Here is a 26,787-nt window from a genome sequence, read left to right on the forward strand (position 1 = left end):
TTCTTTTTTTTTTTTTTAACAAGTCGGCTGTCTCCCACCAAGGCAGGGTGACCCAAAAAGAAAGAAAACCCCCAAAAAGAAAATACTTTCATCATCATTCAACACTTTCACCTCACTCACACATAATCACTGTTTTTGCAGAGGTGCTCAGAATACAGCAGTTTAGAAGCATATATGTATAAAGATACACAACATATCCCTCCAAACTGCCAATATCCCAAACCCCTCCTTTAAAGTGCAGGCACTGTACCTCCCATTTCCAGGACTCAAGTCCGGTTATATAAAAATAACCAGTTTCCCTGAATCCCTTCACTAAATATTACACTGCTCACACTCCAACAGCTCATCAGGTCCCAAATACCATTCGTCTCCCTTCACTCCTATCCAACACGCTCACACACGCTTGCTGGAAGTCCAAACCCCTTGCCCGCAAAACCTCCTTTACCCCCTCCCTCCAACCTTTTTGAGGACGACCTCTACCCCGCCTTCCTTCCCCTACAGATTTATACGCTCTCCGTGTTATTTTACTTTGATCCATTCTCTCTAAATGACCAAACCACCTCAACAACCCCTCTTCAGCCCCCTGACTAATACTTTTGTTAACTCCACACGTCCTAATTTCCACACACCGAATTTTCTGCATAATATTTACACCACACATTGCCCTTAGACAGGACATCTCCACTGCCTCCAACTGCCTCCTCGCTGCAGGATTTATAACCCAAGCTTCACACCCATATAAGAGTGTTGGTACTACTATACCTTCATACATTCCCTTCTTTGCCTCCATAGATAACGTTTTTGTCTCCACATATACCTTAATGCACCACTCGCCTTTTTTCCTTCATAAATTCTATGATTAACCTCATCCTTCATAAATCCATCCGCCGACACGTCAACTCCCAAATATCTGAAAACATTCACTTCTTCCATACTCCTCCTCCCCAATTTGATATCCAATTTTTCTGTATCTAAATCATTTTATACTCTCATCACCTTACTCTTTTCTTTGTTCACTTTCAACTTTCTACCTTTACACACATTCCCAAACTCATCCACTAACCTTTGCAATTTTTCTTTAGAATCTCCCTCACGCACAGTATCATCAGCAAAAAGTTACTGTCAATTTCCATTTTGTATTTGATTCCCCATAATTTAATCCCACCCCTCTCCCGAACACCCTAGCATTTACTTGTTTTACAACCCCCATCTACAAATATATTAAACAACCATGGTGACATTACACATCCCTGTCTAAGACCTACCTTTACCCTGAAGTAGTCTCCTTCTCTTCTACATGCCTTAACCTGAGCCTCACTATCCTCATAAAAACTCTTTACAGCATTTAGTAACTTACCACCTATTCATTATACTTGCAACATTTGCCACATTGCTTCCCTATCCACTCTATCATTTGCCTTTTCTAAATCCATAAATGCAATAAAAACTTCCCTACCTTTATCTAAATACTGTTCACATATATGCTTTAATGTAAACACTTGATCTACACATCCCCTACCCACTATAAAACTTCCTTGCTTATCCCCAATCCTACATTCTGCCTTACCTCTAATTCTTTCAATAATAACCCTACCATACACTTCTGGTATACTAAGTAATTTTTTTTTTTCCGACAAACCGGCCGTATCCCACCAAGGCAGGGTGGCCCAAAAGGAAAAATGAAAGTTTTTCTTTTAAAATTTAGTAATTTATACAGGAGAAGGGGTTACTAGCCCCTTGCTCCCAGCATTTTAGTCACCTCTTACAACATGCATGGCTTATGGAGGAAGAATTCTCTTCCACTTTCCCATGGAAAACTCGGTAAACTTATTCCTCTATAAGTTTTACAATCTCTTTTATCCCCCTTCCCTTTACATAAAGGGACTATACATGCTCTCCACCAATCCCTAGGAACCTTCCCCTCTTTCATACATTTATTAAACAAACATACCAACCACTCCAACACTATATTACCCCCTGCTTTTAACATTTCTATCATGATCCCATCAGTTCCAACTGCTTTACCCCCTTTCATTCTACGTAATGCCTCACGCACCTCCCCCACACTCACATCCTGCTCTTCTTCACTCCTAAAAGATGGTATACCTCCCTGGCCAGTTCACGAAATTACTGCCTCCCTTTTTTTGCCAACATTTAAAAGTTCCTCAAAATATTCTTGCCATCTACCCAATACCTCCATCTCCCCATCTACTAACTCCCCTACTCTGTTTTTAACTGACAAATCCGTTCATTCCCTAGGCTTTCTTAACTTGTTTAACTCCAAAATTTTTTCTTATTTTCACTAAAATTTCTTGACAGTGCCTTTCCCACTCTATCATCTGCTCTCCTTTGGCACTCTCTTACAACTCTCTTCACCTTTCTTTTACTCTCCATATACTCTACTCTTCTTATAACACTTCTGCTTTGTAAAAACCTCTCATAAGCTACCTTTTTCTCTTTTATCACACCCTTTACTTCATCATTCCGCCAATCACTCTTCTTTCCTTCTGCACCCACCCTCCTATAACCACAAACTTCTGCCCCACATTCTAATACTGCATTTTTAAAACTATTCCAATCCTCTTCAACCCTCCACCCCCCCCCCCCCCACTACTCATACTTGCACCAGCCCACTTCTCTGCCAATAGTTGCTTATATCTCACCCGAACTTCCTCCTCCCTTAGTTTATACACTTTCACCTCCCTCGTACTTGTTGTTGCAATTTTCCTCTTATCCCATCTACCTCTTACTCTAACTGTAGCTACAATTAAATAATGATCCGATATATCAGTTGCCCCTCAATAAACGTGTACATCCTGGAGCCTGCCCATCAACTTTTTATCCACCAATACATAATTTAACAAACTACTTTCATTATGTGCTATATCATACCTTGTATATTTATCTATCCTCTTTTTTCATAAAATCTTCTTTCTTTCAACACACCGGCCATATCCCACCGAGGCTGGGTGGCCCAAAAGGAAAAACGAAAGTTTCTCCTTTTACATTTAGTAATATATACAGGAGAAGGGGTTACTAGCCCCTTGCTCCTGGCATTTTCGTTGCCTCTAGAGACACGCATGGCTTACGGAGGAAGAATTCTGTTCCACTTCCCCATGGATATAGGAGGAAATAAACTAAAACAAGAACTAGAAAGAAAATAGAAGAAAACCTAGAGGGATATGTATGTATATATATGCTTGTACATGTACGTGTAATGTGACCTAAGTGTAAGTAGAAGTCGCAAGACGTACCTGAAACCTTGCATGTTCATGAGACAGAAAAATGGACACCAGCAATCCTACCATCATGTAAAACAATTACAGGCTTTCGTTTTACACTCACTTGGCAGGACGGTAGTACCTCCCTGGGCGGTTGCTGTCTACTACCTACTACCTAGGTTTTTCATAAAATATGTATTACTTATTACCAAACCTTTTTCTACACATACTAATTAAAGGCTCCCCATTTTCATTTACCCCTGGCACCCCAAATTTACCTACCACTCCCTCCACAACATTTTTACCCACTTTAGCATTAAAATCCCCAACCACAAGTACTCTCACACTTGGTTCAAAGCTCCCCATGCATTCACTCAACATTTCCCAAAATCTCTCTCTCTCTCTCTCTCTCTCTACACTTCTCTCTTCTGCAGGTGCATATATGCTTACTATAACCCACTTTTCACATCCAACCTTTATTTTATTCCACATAATCCTTGAATTAATACATTTATAGTTCCTCTTTTCATGCCATAGCTTATCCTTCAACATTATTGCTACTCCTTCTTTAGCTCTAACTCTATTTGAAACCCCTGACCTAATCCCATTTATTCCTCTCCACAGAAACTCTCCCTCCCCCTTCAGCTTTGTTTTACTTAAAGCCAGGACATCCAGTTTCTTCTCATTCATAACATCCACAATCCTCTCTTTCTTATCATTCGCATAACATCCATGCACATTCAGACATCCCACTTTGACAGTTTTCTTCTTGTTGTTCTTTTTAGTAGTTATTACAGGAAAAGGGGTTACTAGCCCATTGTTCCCGGCATTTTAGTTGACTTTTACAACATGCATGGCTTGCGGAGGAAAGATTCTTATTCCACTTCCCCATGGATATAAAAGGAAAAGTAATTAAAACAAGAACTATTAAGATAAAATCAAAGAAAGCTCAGACGAGTGTGTAGAAATAAACGTGTACATGTATGTGTAGTGTGACCTAAGTGTAAGTATGTCGTGGGGGTTCGGAAAGAGATATGATGGTTAAAGGTAAACACACTTGTTGGATGGTAACGCTATATATTGTCAGATTGTGGTAAGGAAGGGGCCCAGCCTGCCATGTTACTGCCTGCTGTATGTCTAAGCGTGGAGTGAGAGCGAGGCAGAGCGTCCCACTAACTCATGCGCATCCCGTGACGTCATACAGTTACTAGACCTAAGGATCTTCTATATAAACATATGGATGGTACTATGGTACTCAGTTAAGCTATACAACACATGTAAAGGAGGATCAGCAACTATGCTGACAGCTCGGTCATGTTACGTATGCCCTCTTGACATACACTACTATGCTATAGGCTGAACAGGCAGGTGGTTCTGGGCTGATTCTATACAATAACAAATTCATATATAACTTAGAACTAATGGATGGTATCATAATGGATGTTAACATAATGAGTTTTAACGTAATGGGTGTTAACGTAATGAGTTTTAACGTAATGCATTACAAATTATAAGAACAAATCATGGTATAATACAGTGGACCCCCGGTTAACGATATTTTTTCACTCCAGAAGTATGTTCAGGTGCCAGTACTGACCAAATTTGTTCCCATAAGAAATATTGTGAAGTAGATTAGTCCATTTCAGACCCCCAAACATACACGTACAAATGCACTTACATAAATACACTTACATAATTGGTCGCATTCAGAGGTAATCGTTATGCGGGGGTCCACTGTATAGGATGGAATTGATCGATCGATCTGTATTCATGCACTCTATGGATTCTTAGGAAATAAATATATATGCAAGGTGAAATTAACAGCAAAGCAAATCTGGTGCACACAGATCATTACTGTCAAATTCTCAGAATACAGAGGGAACGAGAACAAGAAAAAAAAAAATTCTGAAAAACTGATCAGTTAATAACAAAACACACAGTTGACAATTTCATTCATCTCGGACATCTAATTATACAGACTATGTACATTTAAACTCAATTCTGCGAGGGTGAGGTTTACATATGCAGAATGGTTATCATCTCTGGGAGGATCGAATTCCTCTGCAATGGCTAACACATACCTTGACTGAGGACAATCTGAATGAGTATCTACAAAAGATACTTGTGGGTTTCTCATTACTTGTCGAGTACGCAAGGAGTAACGACATTCAGGTTGATTATCTTACTGAGTATTTGAGGTAGAGGGTACAGAGTCAAGAGGATTTTCATCATCTGTCACATTAGTCTGGGTAGCAATATCATCAACATCGCATACTAACTTCATATGATCTAAATGCGATTCTTTGTACTTAACAGTACTAATTTCTCTAACCTTATACTTATTGCCAGTGATATGCTCAACAACTCGATATGGGCCAACAAACTTTTGATCGAGCTTAGGCATTGCGGATGTTTTGTTGAAATTGGTCAGCATTACTCTTGAACCTACTTTAACTTTTGACGGCTTAGCACGGCTATTAGTTACTCTAGTAAATTCTGCTGTTGATTTATGAAGTGTTTCATGGATTCTTCTAAAAACACACTGAGCTATGCTGGTACGAGTTGCTACGAAATCAGGGTTGTAATTGTGTTTCGGAGTGGAATATAACAACTCATAGGGTAAACGCTTGTCTACACCATACAATGCATAATGTGGAGTATCACCTATGGAAGCATTGTAAGCAGAATTTATGGCACATCGAACATCTGGTATAACTTCATCCCAAGTTTCACTGTTGGGGTTGATAGTGGCTCTCAGGACATCAAGTACTTTCTTATTGGTTTGTTCAGCTAACCCATTGCTGGTAGGATGATGAGGAACAATGGTGGATTTAGAGATCTTGTACAAGGTACACAAATTTTCAAGAATCTCATTACAGAATTCACCTCCATTATCTGTTACTAAGGCCTTAGGGGTGGTATGCCTGCAGATAATGCATTCTTTAAATGCTTTAGCTACTGTCTCAGCAGTCTTATCTGCAATAGGAACTAACTCACAATATCTGGTGAAATAGTCTACCATAACACACAGATGTTTGTTGCCTTGGAGGGAACATTTAAAATTGGTTAACAAATCAAGGGCAACTCTTTCCCACGGTTCGCTAGTGGTTGGGTACACCTGGATTGGATTAGGACCATTAACATTTCCTTTATGCTGCATACAAACACTACATTTCTTAACATACTCTGAAATGTCAGTTGCCATACGTGGCCAAAAGTACTTCATTCTGGCTTGTTTCACCAAACGATCCATACCAGGGTGTGCAACACCTGGTGCATCATGAACTAGCTGTAGAGCTACATTCACTAGTGACTGTGGAATTACAAACTGGTATACTCTTCTGCTTGGAGTACCCAACTCGGCTGTTCGATACAGTAATTCTTGGCTCATTACAAAGTCACTAATGGGTGCTGGTGGCTTCACAGTCAGAATAAGATCTTCCTGGAGCAGGAATCGAATCACACCAGACCACATGGGATCTGTTCTTTGGGCCTTCTTTACATCCTCGGCAGTAAATGGAGGATCTACAGTAACGTGTCGCGATAAAGCATCTGCGACTACATTTGACTTGCCAGGTAAATGTTCAAAAGTGGGATTGAACTCTTGGATAGTCAAGGTCCATCTGGCTAGCCTTCCAGTAGGTTGTTTGTTCTGGAATAAAGGTATCAGAGGTGCATGGTCTGTCAAGACATGAACAGGGTACTGGTAAATAATGTCTCAGAAGTGCTTTGAAGACCATACTATTGCTAAAGCTTCTTGCTCCGTTACTGTATAATTACATTCAGCCTTTGTAAGGACTCTACTAGCAAATGCAACTGCGTTGTACTTGCCATCAGTTTTCTGAGCTAGTACGGCACCTATGCCCGTTGAACTAGCATCAGTTGTCAGATAGAAGGGCTTAGAAAAATCTGGGAATTTCAAAATGGGAGCGGACGTTAGCTTTTCTTTTAGTGTCTGGAATGTTCTTTCTTGACGGAAGGTCCAAACAAAAGGAGCATCTTTCTTAAGCAATTCAGTTAGAGGAGCTGCTATTGAAGAAAAATTAGCAATGAAAGATCTGTAGAAACCTGCTAGACCCACAAAGGATCTTACAGCATCAGCAGTTTTGGGGAATGGAAAATTTAATACTGCCGTTACTTTACCTTGATCAGTCGTAACCCCTCTAGGAGTGACTACGTGACCAAGAAGCTTAATTTCTGATCTGAAAAATTGACATTTAGACAGTTTGATCTTTAAATTGGCTTCTTCAAGCTTACCAAGTACAGTGGACCCCCGCATACCGCACGCATCGCATACCGTACAATCCGCATACCGCTCGCTTTTTTCGCAAAAATTTTGCCTCGCATACCGCCCAAAAACCCGCTCACCGCCCTTCGTCTGAGACGCATCCAATGTGCGGCCTGAGCCACGCTCACAAGTTCCGCCGGTGGCATTGTTTACCAGCCAGCCTCCGCGGTAACATCCAAGCATACAATCGGAACATTTCGTATTATTACAGTGTTTTTGGTGATTTTTTCTGGAAAATAAGTGACCATGGGCCCCAAGAAAGCTTCTAGTGCCAACCCTACAGCAATAAGGGTGAGAATTACTATAGAGATGAAGAAAAAGATCATTGATAAGTATGAAAGTGGAGTGCGTGTCTCCGAGCTGGCCAGGTTGTATAATAAACCCCAATCAACCATCGCTACTATTGGTGGTACAGCTGCTGCTGTACCACCGTCAGCTGCTGCTGCTGCACTGTCAGCTGCTGCTGCTGTTGTACCACCGTCAGCTGCTGCTGCTGCTGCTGCTGTAGCATCGTCTGCTGCTGCTGTAGCATCGTCTGCTGCTGCTGTAGCATCGTCTGCTGCTGCTGTAGCATCGTCTGTTGCTGCTGTAGCATCTTCTGTTGCTGCTGTACCACCGTCAGCTGCTGCTGCTGCTGTAGCACCGTTGTTGGTGTGGCTTATTGAGAATACCAAGAAACAATTAACCCCAGAGGATTTGCCACCCAGGATAACCCAAAAAAGTCAGTGTCATCGAAGACTGTCTAACTTATTTCCATTGGGGTCCTTAATCGTGTCTCCCAGGATGCAACCCACACCAGTCGACTAACACCCAGGTGAACAGGGAAAAATGCCTGGAACTAGTGCTCATATTGGTGAATTTAAAGCCAGCAAAGGTTGGTTTGAGAGATTTAAGAATCGTAGTGGCATACACAGTGTGATAAGGCCTGTTCTGGAAGAAAATGCCAAACAGGACCTACAGTACTCAGGAGGAAAAGGCACTCCCAGGACACAGTGTCTCATCAGTCATTGCTGCATCTTCAATAAAGGTAAGTGTCATTTATTCTTCATTTAGTAGAGTAGTACATGCACAATATATATTGTGCATGTACTACTCTACTATTGTGCATGTATCCTTCTCTTTGTGTGTAGGAAAATGTATATATCATGTGGTAAAAATTTTTTTTCATACTTTTGGGTGTCTTGCACGGATTAATTTGATTTCCATTATTTCTTATGGGGAAAATTCATTCGCATACCGAACATTTCGCATAACAATCAGCCCTCTTGCACGGATTAAGGTCGCTATGCGGGGGTCCACTGTACTATATCAAGTCTTTTCAGATGTGTATCCACGTCTTCGGACATGACAATTACGTTATCTAAGTACACCATAAGTGCTTTACCTATAAGACCTCTAAAGATATTGGTTATGAGTCTAGAGAATGTGATAGGAGAGGATCGTAATCCAAAAGCCATTCGAAGGAAGTGATAATGACCTGTGGGAGTGGAGAATGCTGTTAACTCTTGGCTGTCCTCGTGAAGAGGGACTTGCCAAAACCCTTGTAACAAGTCCAGGGTCGAGAAGACTTTGTTATCTCCGATGTTGCGTAAAAGATCACCAAGTACAGGAAGTGGGAAGTGATCTGGAATAGTTTTTGCATTTAACTTCCTAAAGTCAATCACCGGGCGCCAAGTACCATCCTTCTTAGGCACTAGGATTAAGGGCGCATTCCAGGGTGAATTACTAGGTGCAATAACTCCATCATCGAGCATTTGATTGATCAATTCCTCTGCGACAGCAACTTGGGAATGAGGCGTTCTTTACGCAGGTATATAGATAGGTCTAGTACCAGGCTCAAGTGGAATACGATGGGACAATAAGTTCGTTTTACCCATCTTCTCACCTGGTAAGGCAATGACTTTATGACATTTGTTCAACAAAGTCAACAAACGCTTGACTTCGTCTGGGAAGTCAGTGGGAGTTAAGTCTTTCTCCTCAACTGGTGGAATGGATTGATCCAGTGGAGTGGATGAGGTCTCCCCTGTTGAAATAGCACCGACCCACTGGTCAGGTGGCACGTCATCCTGTACTTGAACAGGGTAAAGATAGTGAACTAAGTCAACGAGATTGATATTTGCTTTGAGATGAACACTGTGACCCGAAGTGTTAGCAAGGAATAAATGGATCTTACTGTCTCTTACAACATGTAAGGAAGGTTCAACAAATGAACCCTTGACCTTGCAGGAATCACTGTCAACTAGGACGTTATCACCATCTGGAACACTAGGAACAACAACAGACACTTTAGTGAGAACACTAGCTGCAACAGAGACATCTTTCTGCAGTCGGCATGTAACATCAACAAGAGATGGCATTACTAGTTTCAAGTACGTAATCGTTTTCCGACAAGGAGTCCCCTGTGGAGAAACTACTACTTGGACTAGCAGACATTGCAGGGATAGGCTGAGCACTCGAGGCAGTCTGAGTGTCCTCGGACACTTGAGGCAATACACTATCTTGCATGTCTGAAGGTGTAGGTGGAACACAGATGGGAGTGACAGAGTTACTAGTGCCTGACCGCTTGGGTATGCTACTGGAAAATGCATTGGGTTGTAAGGACTTAATCTGTACATCGTACTCTGCGGCAGTATGGCAGATCTCTGATCCAAGCTGGTAACCCCAAAATGGAATGATCAAGTCGTCAATTTGGGCATGCCATCGGTACAGGTCAAGCACAATGCGTAAGTCTCTCATAGAAACAAATCCCAGTAGAAGGTCACCAGGGAAAGTAATCTTGTCGACAACAAGAAAAGAAGCAGTAAAGTCTCTACCTTGGATAGAAAAGGTGAGTGAAGTCTGACCTCGGACACGCAGAAGGGAACCAGCTACTCCACTAAGGGAGGTTACAGTAGTTGGTTCAACGAGGAGGACACGTCGTAACTGCTTCTCTTTAAACAAACTAGACCTGATGATGTTAACTTGAGCACCAGAGTCCATGAACACATGAACGGGCGCATTATGAATAGAAGCTTGTACTAAAGGACCTATCGTTTCATTTGGAGTTATGTGCAAACAGAAGGGTGGGTTGTCATCGGAGAAGGCATGTTCCACTTCATCCCCAAATTCCTCTACGTCAGAGACGTGTGAAGCAACATCAGCAGCGGGATTGTCATTCTCAAGACTGCTTAAGGCTTCATAGGAATTGTGAACTGGGATGGTGTACTCATTATCACCTACTGTCACGACTGGACGAGTAGACTGGGGCGCTCGGATTCCCCCGAATTGGAAGAATGAGGCTGGTTCTGGTCATTCTGAGAACCCCGATCTCTATTTCCTCTCCTGGCTCTGCGGTTGGAACGGCCACGGAAAGATCTAGAGTACTGGAGGTTATATAGAGCATTACACTCGGATGTGTCATGACCATGTATTCTGTGATAAGTACAATAAGGCAATTCGGACTGGTACTTATCAGCATTACGATGCCTCTTAGAGCGACTATCAGGGCAATTTACCGCGATGTGGCCACGGTAACCACAATTATAGCAAGTTCTTTGGCTATGGGTACTGTACATGCTACGAGTGCTACGGGAATGACAACTCTTAACACTAGCTTTGGACGATGGTCGCGAGTGATATAGATTGGGGGTTTTGGTTGTAGCACAAACAAGAAGAGGTACAAGAGTAGACAAAGTGGTTGACGTAGACTTTCGATAAGAGAAGGTTCCCTCGGGACACAAATTACGCACATGGATAAGAGCTGCAAGTGGTCCCATTGTGGCATTTAGAGGACTAGAATTATACACATATATTGATGTTGGTGGCATTAGCTGTTTAATAACTCCGAATGCTGCTAATTTAGCAAACCCCTCAAGATCTGGTTTATCATTGTCTTTAAGGTACTTGGAACTTTGACCTGCTTTAACGAATGAGGACATTAGGTTATTTAGACGATGAGCAAACTCATCTAATGATTCCTCTGGCCTCGGAGCTGTACACACTAATTCCTTAAGAACGACAAAAGGATCGGTTTCTCATACTGGTTCAAGATAGTTACGGATTAACTGCTCATAATCTTGCCACATGGTTAGATCCTGAAAGTCCTTCATACGAATCAAGTTGAACACATGCCAGGCAGCTGGAGAACGAGCTAAACTCTCCTTTCCAATACTAATTAAGCAACTCTCTGATGGAGGACCATCTACTGAGGCATTAGCTCTAGCACGAACAGCAGTAAACCATCCTTCTAGGTTGTCTGGGTTACCATTGAACAATGGCATAGCATCATGAGGATCACGACTAAAATTGTGCAGGCTAGAAGTCTGAGTGTGTCTATTGTTTGATAAGGAATTACTCGAATTTGGGACTGATGCATTAATGGTTGTACTAGCAGAATGTGCTGAGGCATCGCTCGAGAAGACTTGAGACCTGTATGTAAAATGTAAAACAAGAATTTAGAGAAATAAAAGAAAATGTAACTGAGGAACACACAACACAGTAAACTTAAATGGGAAGAAATTACTTAACTATTCTGCATAAGTAAATAAAAATTGATAAGTCACACTGTAAGCAAGGAAACTCACACTCACAAAAGAAAATACTCAACTGAATAAGCAACACTTTGAAAATCAAGAGAAATTGTACTTTACTCAAATCTAATATGCGCAACTTTACTTTAACCCTTAAACGGTCCAAACAAATCGACGTTCAAATCCGTAGTGCTCCAAAAGTAGATCTACGTTTTTTTTTACATATTTTCAAAAATAACAACAAAAAAATGTAGATAAAAGTTTTTTTTGCACATTTTTAAATGTAAAACAAGAAAGAATGATCTACATTTTTTTACATACTTTCAAATGTTGAAAAAACGTATATATACGTTTGGACCATTTAAGGGTTAAAATGAGTTAATGGCACAGTGAGTTGTCTTTACTCTCAATGCAATAGGGAAATTCAACAATAAATGATGAATCAATCAAAAATGTTAAAATGGACTCAATAAAGCTTGTGCAAAATTAAAACAAACTGGGAAACAATTCACTAAAAATAAAATAAAATGGGACACAAAGAGTAAAATAGTATGCACAGAAAAGAGCATATGAAACTGCACTGAAATAAACTGTAGCAATATTGCAAATAACAATTACTAATCAAAAGTACTGCACAACACTACTTAAAATTTCTGCAAGAAAAATTTTAAATGGCAACACAATGTTTACACAAGAATTATTGCAAAATGAGTCAATGATGCAATGCTAAAAAAAAATTTACACACACAAGAAAATACAGTTTACAAGAAAAGAAAATATATCATCAAGGAATGAACTGAGTGAACACTTTAACTCTTAATTGCAGCTTAAGCAACACTGACTGAACAAACAAAGAATGATTTACTTTAAAAGAAGAACTTAAAAATTGCACTAAGAGTGAATTTGTTCAATGAAAAAAAAAATAGATGCAAAAACACAGAACAAAAGGTTTGAACACTGACAGTGAGGCAGAACACAACACATCAGTATAAACACAATACTAGAATTTTCTTGCTATGAAACTCAATGTGTGAAAAATTTGGAAAATAATTGTCTTGCTTGAACACAATAATGGCACTATTGTCTGTGGAGATAAGACAAATTAGACACTGGTTAAATGAAAAGAATTAACACAAGAATGTTCAACACACGGAAAAATAAAATAAAATGGCAAATGAATGAAAACAAAAACAACAAGAATATACAAATGCTGGGAGAAAAAAATATAACAGACAACACTGAGTTGTGATGCAGAATATAAGATAGTAATTTACTGAATTACTTCACTGCAATACTGTGAACACGAGGTGATTGTGAAGTGTAACACAAATTCTATACTGCTTGTATGTTGCACACAACAAGGAAAAACACTAAGGTACTTACTTCAAGTATATAAAAAAAAAGAACACAACACAACAGACATAAAATAATGCACGAAAATTAACACTGAATTAAGAAGAGAAAAAAAATATTGCAAACAGTATATAATAAACACTGAGTCTAATCGAGTCACTGAATGTCACTAAGAAATCACTGGAAACACAAAAAAGAAATGTCTCAACACTCGCAAATGTCTCTATAAACAATATTATCACTGTAGCGACGTTGGTGAAGAATTAGGTAGATGGTAGAGGAGACTGGTGGTTGGCTGCGTTTGCTGCTACTCCACACGTGATTGAGGAATTTGCGCTTAAATCGACAATGGACCCACACAGGAGGCTTTTAACGATCATTCAGACATCCCACTTTGACAGTTTTCTTCTTCTTGTTCTTTTTAGTAGTTATTACAGGAAAAGGGGTTACTAGCCCATCGTTCCCGGCATTTTAGTTGACTTTTACAACATGCATGGCTTATGGATGAAAGATTCTTATTCCACTTCCCCATGGATATAAAAGGAAAAGTAATTAGAACAAGAACTATTAAGATAAAATCAAAGAAAGCTCAGACGAGTGTGTAGAAATAAATGTGTACATGCATGTGTAGTGTGACCTAAGTGTAAGTAGAAGTAGCAAGACGTACCTGTAATCTTGTATATTTATGAGACAGACAAAAGACACCGTCAATCCTTCCATGTAAAACAATTACAGGCTTTTGTTTTACACTCACTTGGCAGGACAGTAGTACCTCCCTGGGTGGTTGCTGTCTACCAACCTACTACCTATGCATTTTATTACCTTAAATTATTATAAGCCATATTATTACAGTTGGAGTGTGAGCAAGGTAACATTTATGAAGGGATTCAGGGAAACTAGTAAGCTAGACATAAGTCCTGAATGTGGGAAGTACAGTGCCTGCACTTTTTTAGCCCTTTCAGTGCCGAGACCCCTGCTCTCAAACTTGCTCTTAGGGTCAAAGAATTTAAAAACAAAAAAATTATGAAATAGAAGGTAATGAAATCAAAAGTATGAAATTTGTTGGAAAACTTACGGAATTATGCTCTCGCAAAGTTATACATTGACAATGTTGCCCACTTTGTGCCATATTTTTGGCCACTTCTATTATTCCAGTCCACCAAACTCGTAACTATTTCACTAGTATTCCTTCTATTCTTTTGATTGAGTATAAGAAATTGCCCATTTACCAATTTCAATTCCAGTGTAGTGATCAGAAATCAGTAATTTGGGCAATTTCTTACAAAATTCAACACTTACCAATTTGAAAATAGGGCCCAGAATAAATAATGTAGACATTCATGTCACTAAATAAACATTTCCTCTGTTGCTTGGTCACATTTCCAGGCTCCTCTTATATTACACTTGCTTTTCATTTTGAATTTTTATTCACACAAAAAATAGAAGATTTACTGTTATGCAGACTACTGCATTATTATAATTGTATAAATAATGTCAGTGCATTCCTAAATGCGTATTAGACTGGCCAGTTGGATGCACATTGAAATATTGGCAAAAATCGAATATTTCCGCTAATTTGAGCTCAATTTCAAACTACAGTGGACCCCCGGTTAACGAACTTTTTTCATTCCAGTAGTATGTTCAGGTGCCAGTACTGACCGAATTTTTTCCCATAAGGAATATTGTGAAGTAGATTAGTCCATTTCAGACCCCCAAACATACACGTACAAACGCACTTACATAAATACACTTACATAATTGGTCGCATTTGGAGGTGATCGTTAAGCGGGGGTCCACTGTACTTTCAGTCCTGAAACTAATCAGAATCATCTCTATTTCTGTAACATATCTTTCATTGTATCAAACAAGACCAGGAAACTGAGAATACAACCATAAAAACCATACAAAAATACACTGCAAAGTTGCCATTTTAAACCAGAAACACAGTTGCTGTTTTTTTCTCATTATGCACTGCATGCCGCAAGATTTTTTTTATATGGTGCACACTTGTTGCATAGACCCATTCTCTCATATCTTGGCCCAAATTTACCACTTATCTGAGTGAGCTGAGTTCATGGCGTTGTATTAGAGGACCAACACTGGCTTCAAAGCTGTGATGATACAATGGGACTGACACTGAAAGGGTTAAGGATAGTAGGGATGTTGCAGTTTGGAGGGTTATTTGGATTGTAATATACACTAACCTTGGGTTGTCTTTCTTTGATGGGGAACAACCAAAGTGGTGAAAAATATTAATAGCTGTGAAATAATTACTGGTACAGTGAGTTTGAGCAGCATTTTTTAAAAATTTGTAAACTTTGTGAATGGTGCACAACTTTTCATGTCTCCTTATAGGCTTTTTACTGTATTTCGATCCATTTACTATTTGCCTGAAGTTCCTACAGTACTTAGATTCAGCTTTACATGTTGGGTAACAAAGAGAAAGTTTTTCATAGTCTCTTGTATGTATGATAGTCATATGCAACCTATTAGGTTATTCATGTATGTGCTCAAGTCTTATATACAAATTGATAAGTTATGGTTGTTTATATAATATTGTGAGTAATGGTGTTTTACACGAGACATTTGTTTCTTCTTTTCATAAACAGGAATTAAGAGTGCTAAACCAGGCGGGGATGCACATAATCCAAACCTCGTTATGGGGAGACTCAGACGTAATATTAGAACTGAAAGTCTCTTTGACCACCTGGAAGGTAAGAGGCTTCGTCCATCCCCCTTATAATCTTGCACAGACGAGGTGTTTTGGTAAGTTGCACTTATTGTTTGAGGCTTATCTTAGACAATGCTATTAAAATCTATTTGCTGAGTAGTGTGTTGTATTATGAATTGTATAAGAATATTTTATAAAAAGAAGGTTATATTTTTATTTAGTCCTCATTGTTGATTATGTATATAATAAAGAGTGTTGCATATTATATACACGGGTTGAAAAATGTGTACCAGATATGTAAAAGTTTTACTCTATAAAATGTAATTTAGGGCTCTTATCTCTTTTTTTTTCACTTCTCTTAATATTGAATAAATAAAGATTAGCAGAGATGCACATTGCCTTTAAAATTGGTAAACTGTAATGCATCTGATGTGCTTATGTTAAATACAAACAGTAGACCCTCGTACAAGATGGTAGTTGCATTCCTGGAAATAGCGTCTTATACAAAACTGTTATGCAAATTGAAGAACATAAGAAAGAAATAGGGTTAAGTTTGTGGGGTTTACCCTGAAGTGCCTCAATTTTTTGCCTTGAATATCTTATTTTATCATAAATAATAAGGTTTTTTGGCACCTTATATTGTAGATGAAGTTGCTTGTTGGTCTAAATATATATGTTATATACTCAAATCTTTAATAAAAAGTTAGTTACTAAATTAATTTGCTTCATAAGGTCCCAGGTAAGGTAATGTTTGATGCTGGTGTTTGACACAGTATGCTATCTATCTCCAGAGAAAATAGACATGGTGCTCCTTCAAGAGAAAATAGAAAGCTGGTACGCTGCCAGTGACTATTATAAATTTAATACACAATCTTCTCAGTGTAAAATATGCAAGGAGGTAGCAAGGAAGAATATTACTCTACCTTAAATTCTTCGTTTCATTTACTTGTAGAAGTGTTTGGGGATGGTTATGAGCAGTAGATAGATGCGAGTCATCTGTTTTATATATGGCTTTGAGACATTTCTTCAGCTGATGCTACTCACACATTTCATCAGCTGTTGCTATTGCATATTCACTGTGCAATTTTCTCATTTGCAATAGTAATAAGGATGGATTTTATCTTTTAACCCTTTCACTGTTGGTCACATAGATCTACGTTATTGATGCTAGTGTTGGTCATGTAGATCTACATCTTGATCTTGGTGCCATCCAGTATGCTGTGAGCAGTAAATTTTGTCCTAGACACAAGATAATGTCTGTGTAGTGGGTGCATACAGTTTAAAAAAATCCTGCCCCACACAGTGCATGAAGAACAACTAACCTCTGATCTTGTGTTTGGTTTAAAATAGCAACTTTGAGGCATTTTCTAAGGTGTTTCTTCTTTTAATGGCTGTTTCTGAGTAACATTTGTAGAATGGAAGGAATACTAGTGAACTAGAGATAATTTTTGTTTGGTTTCAGGCTTGAAGTGGGTTGAAATAGGCTCCAGAGCGGCTGGAATATAAAATTTTTAGTGATTTTCCTGAGGAAGGGTAGGGCCCCAGACACCCCCCCTCTTCCTACCCCTGTCTGTTTTATAGGTTTTTACTAGGTCTGCTTCATTTATTTGGATGGCCTGAGCAATGACCAGTTATTCTTGGTAATATTTTGTTTTTTATTATTATTAACTCATCGGTCAATTCCCACCAAGGCAGGGTAGCCCAAAAAAGAAAAACTTTCATCATCGTTCACTCCATCACTGTCTTGCATAAGGGGTGCTTTACACTACAGTTTATAAAACTGCAACATTAACACCCCTCCTTCAAAGTGCAGACACTGTACTTCCCATCTCCAGGACTCAAGTCCGGCCTGCCGGTTTACCTGAATCCCTTCATAAATGTTACTTTGCTCACACTCCAACAGCACGTCAAGTATTAAAAACCATTTGTCTCCATTCAATCCTATCAAATACGCTCACGCATGCTTGCTGGAAGTCCAAGCCCCTCGCACACAAAACCTCCTTTACCCCCTCCCTCCAACCTTTCCTAGGTTGATTCCTACCCCACCTTCCCTCCACTACAGATTTATCCACTCGAAGTCATTCTGTTTCATTCCATTCTCTCTACATGTCTGAACCACCTCAACAACCCTTCCTCAGCCCTCTGGACAACAGTTTTGGCAATCCCGCACCTCCTACTAACTTCCAGACTACGAATTCTCTGCATTATATTCACACCGCACATTGCCCTCAGACATGACATCTCCACTGCCTCCAGCCTTCTCCTCACTGCAACATTCATCACCCATGCTTCACACCCATATAAGAGCATTGGTAAAACTATACTCTCATACATTTCCCTCTTTGCTTCCAAGGACAAAGTTCTTTATCTCCACAGATTCCCTTTTCCCCTCATCAATTTTATGATTCACCTCATCTTTAATAGACTCATCTGCTAACATGTCCACTCCCAAATATCTGAATACATTCACCTCCTCCATACTCTCTCCCTCCAATCTGATATCCAGTCTTTCATCACCTAATCTTTTTGTTATCCTCATAACCTTACTCTTTCCTATATTCACTTTTAATTTTCTTCTTTTACATACCCTACCAAATTCATCCACCAACCTCTGCAACTTCTCTTCAGAATCTCCCAAGAGCACAGTGTCATCAGCAAAAAGCAACTGTGACAACTCCCACTTTGTGTTTGATTCTTTATCTTTTAACTCCACACCTCTTGCCAAGACCCTCGCATTTACTTCTCTTACAACCCCATCTATAAATATATTGAACAACCACGGTGATATCACACATCCTTGTCTAAGGCCTACTTTTACTGGGAAATAATTTCCCTCTTTCCTACATACTCTAACTTGAGCCTCACTATCCTCGTAAAAGCTCTTCACTGCTTTCAGTAACCTACCTCCTATACCATACACCTGCAACATCTGCCACATTGCTCCCGTATCCACCCTGTCATACGCCTTTTCCAAATCCATAAATGCCACAAAAACCTCTTTAGCCTTATCTAAATACTGTTTACCTATATGTTTCACTGTAAACACTTGGTCTACACCCCCCCTACCTTTCCTAAACCCTCCTTGTTCATCTGCAATCCTACTCTCTGTCTTACTCTTAATTCTTTCAATAGTAACTCTACCATACACTTTACCAGGTATACTCAACAGACTTCTTCTTTACACATCTTTCAACAAACTGGCCATATCCCATCAAAGCAGGGTGGCCCAGAAAGAAAAACAAAAAGTTTCTCTTTTTAACTAGTAATGTATACAGGAGAAGGGGATACTAGCCCCTTACTCCCGACATTTTAGTCACCTCTTACGACACGCATGGCTTATGGAGGAAGAATTCTATTTCACTTTCCCATGGAGAACTTGACAGACTTATCCCCTATAATTTTTGCACTCTCTTTTGTCCCCTTTGCCTCTATACATAGGAACTATGCATGCTCTCTGCCAGTCCCTAGGTATCTTATCCTCTTCCATACATTTATTAAATAATAGCACCAACCACTCCAAAACTATATTCCCACCTGCTTTTAACATTTCTATCTTTATCCCATTAATCCCAGCTGCCTTACCCTTTTTCATTCTACCCACTGCCTCATGAATTTCCCCCACACGCACAACTAGCTCTTCCTCACTCTAAAGGATGTTATTCCTCCTTGCCCTATACACGAAATCACGGCTTCCCTATCTTCATCAACATTTAACAATTCCTCAAAATATTCCCTCCATTTTCCCAGTACCTCTAACTCTCCATTTAATAACTCTCCTCTCCTATTCTTAACTGACAAATCCATTTGTTCCCTAGGCTTCCTCAGCTTGTTAATCTCACTCCAAAACTTTTTCTTATTTTCAACAAAATTTGTTGATAACATCTCACCCACTCTCTCATTTGCTCACTTTTTACATTGCTTCACCACTCTCTTAACCTCTCTTTTTCTCTCCTTATACTCTTCCCTCCTTGCATCACTTCTGCTTTGTAGAAGCCTCTCATATTCTAACTTTTTCTCCCTTACTATTCTCTTTACATCATCATCCCACCAATCGCTCCTCTTCCCTCCCGCACCCACTTTCCTGTAACCACAAACTTCTGCTGAACACTCTAACACTACATTTTTAAACCTACCTCATACATCTTCGACCCCATTGCCTATACGTGTACTCTCACTAACCCATCTATCCTCCATTAGTGGTTTATATCTTACCCTAACTGCCTCCTCTTTTAGTTTATAAACCTTCGCTTCTCTCTTACTTGATGCTTCTATTTTCCTTGTATCCCATCTACCTTTTACTTTCGCTGTAGCTACAACTAAAAAGTTATCTGATATATCTGTGGCCCCTCTATAAACATGTACATCCTGAAGTCTACTCTGCAGTCTTTTATCTACCAATACATAGTCCAACAAACTACTGTCATTATGCCCTACATCATATCTTGTATACTTATTTATACTCTTTTTCTTAAAATATGTATTACATATAACTAAACCCCTTTCTATACAAAATTCAATCAAAGGGCTCCCATTATCATTTACACCTGGCACCCCAAACTTACCTACCACACCCTCTCTAAATGTTTCTCCTACTTCAGCATTTAGGTCCCCTACCACAATTACTCTCTCACTTGGTTCAGAGGTTCCTATACATTCACTTAGCATCTCTCAAAATCTCTCTCACTCCTCTACACTATTCTCTTCTCCAGGTGCATACACACTTATTATAATCCACTTTTTGCATCTAACCCTTATTTTAATCCGCATTATCCTTGAATTTACACATTTATATTCCCTCTTCTCCTTCCATAACTGATCCTTCAACATTATTGCTACCCCTTCCTTAGCTCTAACTCTCTCAGATACTCCTGACTTAATTTATTTCTCCCTACTGAAACTCCCCTACCCTCTTCAGCTTTGTTTTGCTTTTCATTCATAACATCAGCAATCATCTCTTTCTTGTCATCTGCACTACATCCATGCACATTCAGGCAACCCAGTTTTATAAAGTTTTTCTTCTCTTTTTTTAGTAAATGTTTACAGGAGAAGGGGTTACTAGCCCATTGCTCCCGGCACTTTAGTCGCCTCATATGACACGCATGGCTTATGGAGGAAAGATTTTTTTCCACTTCCCCATGGACACTAGAGGAAATAAAGAAGAACAAGAGCTATTTAGAAAAAAAGAAGAAAAACCTAGATGTGTGTATGTATATATATGCATGTGTGTGCCTGTGTAGTGTGACCTAAGTGTAAGTAGAAGTAGCAAGATATACTTGTTATCCAGCGTGTTTCTTCTTTCTTTCAACACACTGGCCGTATCCCACCGAGGCAGGGTGGCCCAAAAGGAAAAACGAAAGTTTCTCCCATTACATTTAGTAATATATACAGGAGAAGGGGTTACTAGCCCCCTTGCTCCCGGCATTTTAGTCGCCTTTTACAACACGCTTGGCTTATGGAGAAAGAATTCTGTTCCACTTCCCCATGGAGGTAAGAGGAAATAAACAAGAACAAGAACTAGAAAGAAAATAGAAGAAAACCCAGAGGGGTGTGTGTGTATATATATGCTTGTACATGTATGTGTAGTGTGACCTAAGTGCAAGTAGTAGTAGCAAGACGTACCTGAAATCTTGCATGTTTATGAGACAGAAAAAAGACACCAGCAATCCTACCATCATGTAAAACAGTTACAGGTTTCTGTTTAACAGTCATTTGGCAGGATGGTAGTACTTCCCTGGTTGGTTGCTGTCTACCAACCTACTACCTAATATTTTGTTAGCCTAGAAATATGGTAAAGCAATTTTAGCAATGATGGATTCAAAATGGAGGGCAAGTGTTACATTGGAGAGGCCTGGGGATGTTATTAGTGGACAGAGGAAACGTTGCTGCTGGAATGCCTACGGTGTTTATTTTGGCGTCATTTCCTTCAGAAAAAGATTTATCATTTCAGAGGCTAACTTTATTATTTTTTAAAATTGAAACACTGTCAGCACTTTTAATTTTGAATGTTGTCAGTGAAAGGGTTGAATTCCTTGTTCTCTTTCTTGTTGGTAAAGAAATGTGTGAGAGACAGTTATGTGACTGCTGAGCAGTAGACGGCTGTGAGACATCTGTTTGCTTTATCGGCTGATGTTGTCACAAATTCCCTATACAGTTTTCTCTTGCTGGTTGATAAAGAAGTGTTTGGAGATGGTTATATGACTACTGTGCAGTAGATAGTTGTGAGAAATCTGTTTGTTTTATCAGCTGTGGTGTCTTGTACAAGTTGTATGATGTGCCAAACAAATTTATGCCATAAATTCTCTACCGTCTTATCACAAAAAAAGGTGCTATACAAATATGACTTGCATGTGGGTCTACTGTATTAACGTAGCATTCTTGTCAAATTTGAAAATAAGATGAATTATATTTCAAAATTTTATATTATTACAAACTGTTACATCTTTTAAGGTGAAGAATTCTGACAGGCAAATGAAGTATCTTTCATTAGCCACAATGAAAACGATCAAACAGATCAATGCCTTACTTTTCCATTTTTAGGGGTTTTATTGTAATGTTAGTGGCAGGGATGTCATTGATTTAGAAGGCCTACTAATAAAGATATATGTAATTTCTCACTATTACACAATTTTCTTGTTTAATTCTCAAACTAAATCAGTTTTGTTAAGGTCTATTATGTTTTTACTTTGGACAGTCTTGCAACTGTGAATATTGATCTCTATACATGCACATCATTATTGAACATACAATGTATTGAGATCAGGAAGATTTTACATTGTTAGTGCTGTGTTATTCTAATATTCCATTCACCTTATTACCCCATCTTTTTTATGTACCCTCAGCATTCCTTTTTTTCTTCATCATTCTTTCCTGGCATTTGTTCCAATTGACTATACCAGCTCAGCAACTTTTCTCTGTCTGTCTCGGATAGGATCTTCACCTCGAATCCTTAAATCTTCATTCCTGATTTTATAAAATCTCAAGGCACCAACTGTACTTAAGAGATTGATTTACATGAAAGGCTTATTGATATACCAAGTGCTGTAAGTACATAACAGTAGTGAATGGGTTAATTGAGTCATTTGAGTGAGGTTCAAAATCTGAAAACAAATTTGCTGAAGTTTTAACAATAAACCTGTTATGAGGCCTTGTTATGTATAGTACATTGCATCACCATCTTTTCAGAGAAATTGCTTCAGAAATGGAATATGAAGAAGTGTATTGTAAAAATATATGGCAAGCACTGGAATTAAAAGCACCTAAAATCCCTCACTTTTTTTTTTTTTTTTCCAACAAGTCGGCCGTCTCCCACCGAGGCAGGGTGACCCAAAAAAGAAAGAAAATCCCCAAAAAGAAAATACTTTCATCATCATTCAACACTTTCACCACACTCACACATTATCACTGTTTTTGCAGAGGTGCTCAGAATACAATAGTTTAGAAGCATGCACATATAAAGATACACAACATATCCCTCCAAACTGCCAATATCCCAAACCCCTCCTTTAAAGTGCAGGCATTGTACTTCCCATCTCCAGGACTCAAGTCCAACTATATGAAAATAACCGGTTTCCCTGAATCCCTAAACTAAATATTACCCTGCTCACACTCCAACAGATCGTCAGGTCCCAAGTACCATTCGTCTCCATTCACTCCTATCTAACACGCTCATGCACGCTTGCTGGAAGTCCAAGCCCCTTGCCCACAAAACCTCCTTTACCCCCTCTCTCCAACCCTTTCGAGGACGACCTCTACCCCGCCTTCCTTCCCCTATAGATTTATATGCTTTCCATGTCATTCTACTTTGATCCATTCTCTCTAAATGACCAAACCACCTCAACAACCCCTCTTCTGCCCTCTGACTAATACTTTTATTAACTCCACACCTTTTCCTAATTTCCACACTCTGAATTTTCTGCATAATATTTACACCACACATTGCCCTTAAACAGGACATCTCCACTGCCTCCAACCGTCTCCTCGCTGCTGAATTTACCACCCAAGCTTCACACCCATATAAGAGTGTTGGTTCTACTATACTTTCATACATTCCCTTCTTTGCCTCCATAGATAACGTTTTTTGACTCCACATATACCTCAACGCACCACTCACCTTTTTTCCCTCATCAATTCTATGATTAACCTCATCCTTCATAAATCCATCCGCCGACACGTCAACTCCCAAGTATCTAAAAACATTCACTTCTTACATACTCCTCCTCCCCAATTTGATATCCAATTTTTCTTTATCTAAATCATTTTATACCCTTATCACCTTACTCTTTTCTGTGTTCACTTTCAACTTTCTACCTTTACACACATTCCCAAACTCATCCACTAACCTTTGCAATTTTTCTTTAGAATCTCCCATAAGCAAAGTATCATCAGCAAAAAGTAACTGTGTCAATTCCCATTTTGAATTTGATTCCCCAAAATTTAATCCCACCCCTCTTCCGAACACCTCACATAGGCATATAATAACACTGTCACAATTTAATCCTTATTCTCTAATATTGTGCTCTCTCTTTTCAATTAATGATCATTTATGAGTTTAGAATTTTTGTTTTGATGTATGTTAGTTTCTAGCCTGTGAAATTTTATTTGATGTATGTTAGTGTTTTCTTTACCCCCCTTGAAATTTTATGTACATTAAATTCCTCATCCAAGAAAATAGTTTATTTTTGTATGAGGGCACAATTTTTAAGATTAATATAAGATGTCAGTCATATCCTAGATATTGTATACCTATAATTATGTAGCTTCATAAATGAGAGTGCTATATAGCTTCAAACATGAAAACTGCTGTATTCAGTTACAGTACCTAGAAGGTGCCAGCTGGCAATAGTATATTAAATTTTATTTACAAAGCTGCTCCTCTTTTTATTGCATTTATGTAATTTTGTTTTATTTTAAGAATAATATTGACTTTTTAAAAATGCATTCTTTCTTTCAACACACTGGCCGTATCCCACCGAGGCGGGGTGGCCCAAAAATAAAAATAAAAGTTTCTCTTTTTAAATTTAGTAATTTATATGTGAGAAGGGGTTACTAGCCCCTTGCTCCCGGCATTTTAGTCGCCTCTTATTACAAAAAAAAAGTATTTTTAAGATGGTAGGTTTACTCATTTTGTAATAAAGAGTTCGGGATACATAAATACAACATTAAAATCAATTAATCTTTAATATTATATAAAACAATCTTTGGTCTAGAGGTATTTAAAATATATATACATGTTACAATAATAAATTATTAGCATCTTAAAATAATATATATCTATGCTAAAATAATAAATTATAAATAACATTTGTATAATAAATTATGATCAACTCCGTGTCTCACACGACACTTATAATGACGCTCTGTGTCCCACACGACATTTATAATGATGCTCTGTGTCCCACACGACACTTATTCGAGTTGTGACACTCCTTCTCCACCGTGTCACTCGACACCCTTTTCGCCGTGTGATGACGCTCCTTCACAACCGTGTCCCTTGACACCCTTTTCTCTGTGTTACCAGACACTCCAGCTCTCCGTGTCACACGACACCCTTTTCTCTGCGTCATCCACTCCCTTTCTCGACTGTGCCACACTTGACACCCTTATCTCTGCGACACACACTCACTATCTGCGTAGCGTCTTTCGAGAGGCCAGTCACATGATACTATTCAATGTACACTACAACCAGGCCATCTTCATTGTCACACGACACCCTTTTCTTCTCAGTGTTCCACTACGGTCCTGTAGCATATCTGTGTTCCACTCCATCATACTTGCTTAAGTGTCACACTACGGTCCTAGCCCAGTTCAGTGTAACACTCCAACCTTTTCTTCATGTAATGTCCCACTAAAACAGCATCAGTTGACTTAGCCCACAGTTGACCAGCGTAGGCGGTGAGTCTGCAGACATCACCAGTAGTCCTGTAAATACTCTCTAAGGCCGGTAGAAGTACACCGTAAGATGGTCTGGTGAGTACTATCTACCGCCTTCAAGACCAATTGACACACCGCAAGGTGGTCCGATAAATTACTAGCAGAACACCATGCTGCAAGCTCAGTGAGTGCGGCCATCAAGTAACTGAGGCCATCAGACTCAGTGAGCTGCAGTGAGCGGCTCTTCTAAAATCAGTAGAAGCCAGTAAAATACTCTCTACCGCCAGTAGATATGTACCATTAGGTGTTCTGGTAACTACTGCTTTGATGCGTACCGTGAGGTGTTCAGGTACTTACTGCTTCTAAAGCCAGTAGATGTGTACCATGAGGTGTTCAGGTACTTATTGCTTCTAAAGCCAGTAGATGTGTACCGTGAGGTGTTCAGGTACTTACTGCTTCCAAAGCCAGTAGATGTGTACCGTGAGGTGTTCAGGTACCTACTGCTTCTAAGGCCGGCTCAGCAGTCCCCACAATGGGTTTGATGACGTACCCAGTGGTACTGCCGGCTGGCAGATTAACCATTTAACCGCTAGTTTGGTAGGGGGCCGCAACACCTCTTACAACGCACATGGCTTACGAAGGAAGAATTCTGTTCCACTTCCCCATGGAGATAAGAGGAAATAAACAAGAACTAGAAAGAAAATAGAAGAAAACCCAGAGGGGTGTGTATATATATGCTTGTATATGTATGTGTAGTGTGACCTAAGTGTAAGTAGAAGTAACAAGACATACCTGAAATCTTGTATGTTTATGAGACAGATAAAAGACACCAGCAATCCTACCATCATATAAAACAATTACAGGCTTTCGTTTTAC

At 39.2% G+C, this 26,787-nt stretch overlaps 1 protein-coding gene across 3 annotated transcripts in view; it reads left to right on the forward strand.

Annotated features, from left to right (window-relative positions):
• The window catches only part of LOC128690063 (A-kinase anchor protein 12), a gene marked incomplete at its 5' end in the record, with an annotated part of 80,790 nt that overhangs the window by 42,872 nt on the left and 11,131 nt on the right, over positions 1–26,787 (forward strand). Inside the window, 2 exon segments of one of the 3 annotated variants that reach the window (XM_053778633.2) lie at positions 15,980–16,084; positions 23,224–24,908. In XM_053778633.2, coding sequence (XP_053634608.2) covers positions 15,980–16,084; positions 23,224–23,291 — 173 coding nt within the window. 3 annotated transcript variants of the gene reach the window in all.

The sequence above is a fragment of the Cherax quadricarinatus genome, chromosome 1, assembly GCF_038502225.1.
Source record: "Cherax quadricarinatus isolate ZL_2023a chromosome 1, ASM3850222v1, whole genome shotgun sequence".
NCBI lineage: Eukaryota > Metazoa > Arthropoda > Malacostraca > Decapoda > Parastacidae > Cherax > Cherax quadricarinatus.